General features: G+C 36.5%; 1 protein-coding gene across 1 annotated transcript; it reads right to left on the bottom strand.

Moving 5' to 3' along the window:
• Positions 1-8,460: 8,460 nt before the first annotated feature.
• On the bottom strand, positions 8,461-8,895 carry LOC104084909 (uncharacterized). The gene has a single exon (XM_009588866.1). It carries the CDS (start codon positions 8,893-8,895, stop codon positions 8,461-8,463), a length of 435 nt encoding a protein of 144 aa, XP_009587161.1.
• Between the last annotated feature and the right edge of the window lie 383 nt (positions 8,896-9,278).

Raw genomic sequence — 9,278 nt, 5'->3', positions numbered from 1 at the left:
AAGCACGTGAAGATATGCAAAATGCGTAGTGGATTGGTCTTTAGGAGAACCTCTCTCGATTATCCTCCTAACTAGGTTTAATCAACAATTCACCTAGCCTCTTTCGATTACTAAGAAGAATTAATGAACTCAACCAACAAGATAAGCACATATATCACAAGTTATGCCTTTCTCGATTACATGAAAATGTGAATATAGATGCAATAATTAAATCATCTGAAATTATTCAATACATAAAACTAGAGTTATAATATACAAACAATCATCGATACACCAAATCCATCAAATCCCAAAGAGAACTACTCCATAGATATGGAGCAATTTACCACAAATATGTTTAAAGTAAAGGAAAACATAAAACAATCCAAACTCGGGTCTTGAGTTAGGATAAACTGATGAATTCTTTGTGCTTATGATTCTCTACCTCCTCCTTAGCCTCCTTAGATATAATATGTGTCAAAAGTCCGGGAAATAAAGTTTTTCTAGGTAATTATACCAAGTAGGGTCGGGCCCAAAGAAAATCAGCTTTTCCTACGCGAAATAGGACAATTACTCTGTAAAATTTGCATAGGCACGCCGCACGGGGCGACGCGCCATATGAGGAATTAGTGGGGAAATCTAGAGAGTTGTTTCTGACAGGAAGCAGGAAGTTTGCACAGCCGCGGCATGCCACGCGCCACACAAGTGCATTTTTCTCAGAGTACGGATTTTGCTTGCGTTTTGACGTCTAGATTTGGTCCTCGACCCCCGTACACGATCCCGGCTTTTTTCCTTAGGCTTTTACTCAGACAACAAAGCTCCAAATCACTCAAATGCATTCTATAACATCTACATAGCTTGAAATCACTCCTACAAGGCATAAAACACACAATCAGTACAAAACACTCGCGATTAAAGCTCAAACACAAAAAAAGTGCAGTAAATTAGAGTGCAAGAAGCGATTAAAACACAAGATTATAGCCTACCATCAGTAACCGAAGAAAATTCCCTCATCACTTCTGTCATCAAACTTACCTAGAGCTTCTTTCCCATAATTATGCACAAAAAATTTGCACCCAAAGGCTCTCAGGTGGGTGATGTTGGCTTTTCTTCCTCGAAGTAACTCATAGGGAGTTTTCTCAAGAATAGGTATGACCATCATCTATTTAGTAGATAGCAAGCAGTATTGATTGCCTCAGCCTAGAAATTCTTAGGCAGTCCACTGGCAATCAACATAGGCCTACCCATGTCTTCTAAGGATTCTTTATTTCTACAGCCCCATTTTGTTGTGGAGTTCTAGGTGCAAATAAATTATAGTCAATGCCATGCGAGCCACAGAACTCAAGAAATTTGAATTTTCAAATTCAGTTCCATGGTCAGTTCTTATACATAAAACATTACATCCTAGCTTTTGTTGAATCATTCTGACAGATACACAGAAAATATCAAAGGTTTCATCTTTGGATCCCAAAAACAAAGTTCATGTATACCTGGAGAAGTCATCAATAATCACAAACATATACCTCTTACCCCCTCTGCTCCTTATTCTCATTGTTCCACATAGGTCCATATAGATCCATGTGGGAGAAGCAAGAGCACAAGGATTTCATCCTTCAATCCTCACTCAAGACAAGGGTTTAGATTGTTTTATGTTTTTCTTTAACTTAAACTTATTTGTGATGAATTACTCCATATCTATGGAGTAGTTCTCTTTAGGGATTGATGGATTTGGTGTATTGAGAATTGTGTGTGGATATTAACTCTAGTTTTTATATATTGAATCATTTTGGGTGTTTTAATTATTGCATCTATTTTTACATGTTCATGTAATCGAAAGAGGCATAACTTGTGATGTTTTTACATTATCTTGTTGGTTAAATTCATTAATTCTTCTTAGTAATCGAAATAGGCTAGTTGAATTATTGTTTAAACCTAGTTAGGAGGATAATCGAGAAAGGTTCTCCTAAAGACCAATCCACTACGAATTCTTGCATATCTTCACTGAGCTTAAATTGGTTCATATTGTGAGGTTGAGACTTAATCGAGAGAGGAGTTTCTACTAAATGTTTGAATTACCAATTGAGTGAATTCGAGATACTCACTTGAACATTAGAAGTGAATTAACTAGAATTAAATCCCAGATATTTATCTTGCACCTATCCAATCAATCCTTATTTTCTCCCATTGATATCTTCCTAGCTGACTTTTATTCGAGTGTCATTCGTCAATAAGTTAGACCCTTAGTTAATTTTAGTTTTAATCACATAATCTCAACTATTGATCATCTTGAATAGCAATCAAGCTATAAACTATGAAAATATTGTTTAACTCTAATCCCTGTGGATATGATATTATATTATACTATATTCGACTAGCGAGCATCTTTAAGTGTGTGTTTTGAGCTTGTCAATTTTGGCGTCGTTGCCGGGGATTGGCAATCAATAGTGTTGGAAATAGTTTGTAGTGCTAATTCAGGAATTAGGTTTTAGTTTTATTTCTTTTGTTTTTCCCTTTCTATTTTATTTTCTTTATTAATTAACTTCTTTTCAAGATTTGTTTTGTAGTACCTAACAAGTTGGAGAAGATACTATAGATATTGAACTCTAAATGTTGTGAAGATGGAGTACAACTAGCCTAAGAAAACGGTTGAAGAGCTAGCAGCTGAATATTATCAACGGTCTGCTATGTGTTTTAAATGCGGTAGAAATCATATATGGGTTGATTGTCAAGCAGGTATGTATCATTCTTATGATTCGTATTTTGAACAGTCTCAATCTGTTTCTAGTCCGTACAGGTATGAGGATTCATATGGGCACAATCTTGACTCTGGTTGGGATGAATACCCTTATTATAACTGGAATGGAAGCGAAGTGAGACAACCACCTCAAGGGGAGAATAGTAGTTTAGAAGAGCTTGTGTATAAGCTCATAAATAAGGTGGAAGAGAGATTTACACTAGATGATGAAGCCATTAACAACCTAACAATGCAAGTAAGTCAAATAATAAGTACACTTTCAGAAAGCTCTTTGCGTTGTGATGATGAATATATGGAGGTGATACCCTGCGAGAATGAGCCTACTCAAGAGGATGAGCTGGTTCAGAGGGTGATTTCCACGGTACAAGAAGACTCTAATTCAACTGAGATGATTGAAAATAAGTCTTTTGTTGAATATGAAGCAACAGAAGAAGAGTTCAAACCCCCATCCACCTTTCCACATCTGCAACATGTAGTAGAGGAGAATGAGAAACAGATGGTCGTGGACATACCGGAGGAATATTCACTTAACCTTTCGTCCTTGTTTTCTTATTCTAACATTGATCATGTGGATTTTATTTTTAGGGATTTACAGGAATATGTATGGATTGATCCTGTGAAAGAATGCAGAAATAAGTAAAGGATCATCATGAACGAGCAATTTACTGCTCAAGATGAGGATAAGAAAGAAAGAAAAGAACGGGTCTTACAGGTATCCTCAGAAACATTGGGCTTAATGATCTCCACAAAAAATACCAAGGAGCGAAAACGAGGAATGAATTCAGAATTAGGGGTAGAGTTCATAAGTTCTCGAAAAAGAAGAAAATTCAGGGAAGTTCCTCAAACTTATGCTTTTTATTTGTGTATCATGGGGACATGCCACAACTTAAAGTGTGGGGTGGGGGATATATTTGTATGTATGTTGTATGTATATTAATTTGGTTAGTTGTAGTAGTTTGATAGAAAAATAATTTGGAAAAACCATAAAAATTTAAAATTTTTGATTTTTCCCGACGATGGATATAATCGACAGGTTTCTTGAGGGATTAAAGTCGAAAGAAAAAGACAAAAAGATTTATTTTGTTAGGTAGTATATTAATTCCCCCTAGGTTTTTATTTATTCCGCGGTTCTTTTCCAAGGGTTTTGTTTGAACCGGTGTAGTTAGTTTTTATTTTTATTAGAAATAGGAAACCATGTGCTATGATTTGATTTGGAAGCAGTATCTCGTGAATTTATCATGCCTTGAGAATAGTAAGTGCTTTAGTTGTGACGCTTAGGCTCAGTTTTTGACTCTTGTATAAGTACCTTAATTTGTATAAGTTTAACTTTGTTTAACTGCTTTGACTAGAGTGTCTTGATGAGTCTGATCCTGAGTGAGTTATGTGTCGTGTGTGTGTGAGGTTTTGGTGTATTATGTGCATTGCATTTGTTGTCTAGAACTTACCCCGTGTGTTTGCAAAGCGAAATATTAGTTTTATTCAGACTTGGAAGTGATATAGGCATTTCGTTATTGAGCCAATGATATGCGTTTACCCATCAAATTTTTATGTATCGTAGTTAACCCCGTTGATCCTGTAATCATATTTCTTTGGCAACCACACTACAAGCCTTACCCATTTGTTTGAATTGACCATCTATTTGAACCCTGTACCTCTCGTGAGCACTTGAATTTGTATGAACTTTGTAAAAGTTGAAGTGTGGGGTGATTGGGTTGGTTTTTGAGTGGAACTAATGAAATAAGGAGAAAGGTGCACTGTTTTGAAAAAGTAAGAGCCACTTAAATTGAAAGAAAAATAATATATACATAGTGTATTGTTGTGAAAATTATTCAGTGATAAGTGATGACTCTTGATGTAATTGTGCTTAAAGAAGTTGGGAGTTAATATAAATGGATGTGAAGGTGGAGTCTTGGGATTTTGAATGAAATGTATGTATTAAAGTGCTTAGGGAGGTGTAGTCACTCTTATATCTCAATGTATCCTACCCGTCCCGCATCCTACATTACAACCAATTAAAGTCCTACTTGATCCTTAACTGAATGAACTCAATTAGTGGAGTAGTACACTACGGGCAAGCCTGTGGTTCATCTTTTGTGGCATATGAATGTTGTTTCTGAGAGTGAGTGAATTCTTTCTATTTGAAGTTCCTAATTGTTCTTAAATTTGATTGTGTGTGAAACTACTCTCTTTTGTTGTGAGGGCACGTGATTCACGAAGGAAAGGTAATATCGTTGACCTCTGTGTTAGAGTAATTGAGCGGGTTATAAATAATGTGTGGTACTTGTGAGTCAAATCCTGAGGTGGAGATGTTACACTATTGTGCATAGTCTATTTTAAATATTCTTGGTATGATGAGTTATGAGAGTTGTTTGAAAAGGTCGTGTCTACATAAAGTGTAGTTTGATTGCTCAAGGACGAGCAATGGTTTAAGTGTGGGATGTCGATGGTAGGCTATAATTGCGTGTTTTAGGTGCTTATCGCACTCTAATTTACTGCACTTTAGTTGAGTTTGAGCCTTAATCGCTAGTGTTTTGCACTAATTATGTATTGTATGCCTTGTAGGAGTGATTCCAAGCTATGTAGATGTTGTGGCATGAATTAATGCTATTTTGGATCTTTGAAGTCTGAGTAAAAGCCTAATGTTTAAGTTAGAATTGAGTTCAGGGATCAACGGACACTAGGGCACTTAATGAGAGAAACGAAAAATCAAGCAGGACGTCACCTAGGTGTGCGATCACGCACTGGGCGCGCACTGGGCGAGCATGAGAGGCAGAAGACCATCCAAAGTGTGCGGCCATATGCGCGAGCACACTCCCAAGTGCGCGGCCGCGCACGTCCCCTTACGGAAAGACTCCTATTTTGTGTAGGAGAAGGTGTGTTTGTTTGGGCCCGAGCCTACTTGATATATATACAAGGAAAAGGGGTATTTTTGGGACTTTTGACATACTTTAGACCTAAGGAGGCTAAGGATAAGTGGGAGAAGAAAGAGCACAAGGATTTCATCTTTCAATTCTCGCTCAAGATAAGGGTTTGGATTGTTTTATGTTTTCCCTTTAACTTAAACCTATTTGTGATGAATTACTCCATATCTATGGAGTAGTTCTCTTTAGGGATTTATGGATTTGGTGTATTGAGAATTGTGTGTGGATATTAAATCTAGTTTTTATGTATTGAATCGTTTTGGGTGTTTTAATTGTTGCATCTATTTTCACATGTTCATGTAATTGAAAAAGGCATAACTTGTGATGTTTTTGCATTATCTTTTGGTTAAATTCATTGATTCTTCTTAGTAATCGAAAGAGGCTAGTTGAATTATTGTTTAACTCTAGTTAGGAGGATAATCGAGAGAGGTTCTCCTAAAGACCAATCCACTACGAATTCTTGCATATCTTCACTGAGCTTAAATTGGTTTATATTGTGAGGTTGAGACTTAATCGATAGAGGAGTTTTTACTAAACATTTGAACTACCAATTGAGTGAATTCGAGAGACTCACTTGAACATTAGAAGTGAATTAACTAGAGTTAAATCTCAGACATTTATCTTGCACATATCCAATCAATCCCTATTTTCTCCCATTAATATCTTCCTTGCTGACTTTTGTTCGAGTATCATTCGTCAATAAGTTTGAATCTTAGTTAATTTTAGTTTTAATCACATAAATATCAATCGTTGATCATCTTGAATAGAAATCAAGCTATAAACTACGAAAATACAGTTTAACTCCAATCCTTGTGGATACGATATTATATTATACTATATTCGACTAGCGAGCATATTTAAGTGTGTGTTTTGCGCTCATCACCAACCTTGCCAATACCTGTTATCTGGACCTTTTTTCCGTTTCCAAATGACACACTCCCTCCTTGGAAGGTTGTCAGTGAGAGAAAATTTTTCTTTTCTCCAGTCATATGTCTTGAGCATCCACTGTCTAGATATCAGTCCTGATTGTTTCCTCTCGCCTTAGTCTGCACCAAAATTTGCAAGTTAGTTTTGGGAACCCATACTAGCTTGGGTCCTTTTTTGTTGGAAAAAGGATGAATCGGATCCCTTCTTGCCCAAAAGGGGAGAGGATTAACCTTAACCCATTTAGTATGGACAGGAGGATTAACCTTTGGCTCCTCTTCCTTCTTCATATTTTTAGCAATACCAAAGGTGTTTCTAAATTGCGCATGAATTAAGGCATGACAAGTGTCTCTAAAGTGTCCTACTCTTCCACAATTAGTGCACATGTTATCATCAGAAATTCCTACATACTTTGGGTCAAACTTAGGAACAGGTTTTTTGTAGCCAATTCCAAATTTGTTAGAGCTACAGTTTTTATTCAGCCAATTCAAGGCATCAGAAGATCTATGCCATTTGCTTAATCTAGAAAGTTCATAATTAGCCTTTTCTAGGTTTTCATATAGGGCTTTATTTCTACATTCAGAATCACAAAGATTATCATTAGCAATTTTTAATTTCTTTTTAAGCTTATCCTGCAGATCACTCATTTTTTATTTGCCATGTGTATCAGGAGACTTCTCATTCTCATAAGTAAGTTCAAGAACTTAGTTCTTAAGGTCTTTGACTTGTTTCTCTAAACTAGCTTTGTCAGATTCAAGCTCTTTGATATCACGTTTGACACAAGAAAGGTTGTTGATTAGTTAATCATTTCTGTTACTCATTTTATCCATTTCATTCATTAAAGTCACAATTATGGCCATCGGTTTCTTTTTGGACATAGCATGAATATTTTCTTTCAAGTCAGATATACTTAGCTCGTTTGCCTCATCTTCAGTTTATGAATCACTCATGGCCATCATTCTTATCACTTCTTCCTCTGTTTTTGAATCTTCAATCACCATTAGAGCCACTTCGATGTTTCATTTCCAAAGTTATTTTTCAAGGTCCTCCATATATCATGAACAAAGATGCAAGAGGACACTCTGAGGAGGTTGTTTCTAGACAGACTTCTGTAGAGCAAGTCCTTTGCTTTAGCATTTTTCTGAACTAGCTGACGATCTTCCTCATCGTATTCCTCTTCTCTTTTGTTGCATTTGTTACCTTCACTATCCAATTTGGTTGGAAGAATTGGTACATGACAATTACCCATAGGTCAAAGTCAGTAGTCTGAAGAAATGTTTCCATACGTAGCTTCCATTCATCATAATGGTGTTCATCAAACAAAGGAGGTATTCCAATGTGTATTCCAAACTGTACTGGGGGTTCAGTCTTCACAGCTTGGTGTTCATCAATTACAGCATAAAGACTTATAGCCTCATCCTCATTTTCTTCCTTTTGATCACTCTCATTATCCTCATATGCTGCCAAGAATGCCTGTTTCATTGCTTCAGTAAATCCTTTGCCTAGGATTTTTCCTTTGTTGGAACCCTTTTCTCTCATCTTCTCCCGTTTCTCCTTTTCAGCTCGTTCTTTTCTCCACTCGATTTCCCACATTGGGCAGTCCTTTACCATGTGATCTAGCTTGCCATACTTGTAGCACCGATCATAGTTAGCTTTGTCGATATGCTTGTGCTTACTATTGGTCTCTCTCTTGGATGCACTTTTGAAATTCTTCTTGAACCTCTTGAATTTGACAAACATTGCTAGATCAGGATCATCATAGTCAGATTCATCATCCTCAGATGCTTTAAGAACCAAGGCCTTATCCTTCTTTGGTTCTTCTTTGTGCAGTTCTATCTTTCTCATTTCATGAGTTTTTAAGTTTCCAACCAACTCATCAAGTCAGATTTTATCCAATTCCTTTGCTTCCTGGATTGCAGTGACTTTTAATTCCCATGAAGCTGGAAGGATTCTTAGAACTTTGCTAACCAACTTTTCTGAGGTAAACACCTTTCCAAGTGATTTCAGTTCATTGGTTATTTTAGTGAACCTAGTCATCATATCCTGGATAGGCTCAGACTCCTTCATGGATAAAAGCTCATAGTTTCTCATGAGTAGTTCAATCCTTGATCTATTTACTTGATTTGTTCCTTTATGAGCAGTATGGAGTGCATCACATATCTGCTTCGCATTAGAGCACACAGAAATTCTATTGTACTCATCATGACCAAGTCCACAGATAAAGATTCTCTTAGCCTTTGCATTCTTCTCCATCATTCTGAAGTATACTGCCACAAATTCGGAGGGGTCTTTAGGAACTGTTTCACTTTTATGCATTTTGTTTAGTAGGAATTAAAGGACTTTGGTTTACTATGGTTCATAGTTCATAGTCTTTGGCTGTCAGGAAATTTTTTATTCTTGCTTTCCACTAACTATAATATTTTTCATTGAACATGGGTGGTCTGGTAGTTGATTGTCCTTCATTTATTCCAGGTGGAGCACTCATCTTTATTCCAAGATCTCTCTAGGTGTTAATCGTGTAAATGAGAGAACCTATTCTGATACCAATTATTAATTTGAGTGCCTGTATGGATTACTAAAGAACTTGGTTCCTTACCGTATTCCTTAAGCGTAAAGTAAATAAGCAATACAATGAACACAACAATTTTTACGTGAAAAATTACCCGGCTCAAAAGGTGCAAAAATCACGACCTACCACA

Source organism: Nicotiana tomentosiformis, chromosome 11, assembly GCF_000390325.3.
Source record: "Nicotiana tomentosiformis chromosome 11, ASM39032v3, whole genome shotgun sequence".
Lineage (NCBI taxonomy): Eukaryota > Viridiplantae > Streptophyta > Magnoliopsida > Solanales > Solanaceae > Nicotiana > Nicotiana tomentosiformis.
The sequence above is the reverse complement of the archived record's forward strand: the minus strand, read 5'-3'. Positions and strand labels throughout refer to the sequence as shown.

Bases quoted from the DNA above. Each gene is read 5' to 3' on its own strand.
- LOC104084909 (XM_009588866.1), bottom strand. From the start codon at position 8,895: ATGCATAAAAGTGAAACAGTTCCTAAAGACCCCTCCGAATTTGTGGCA.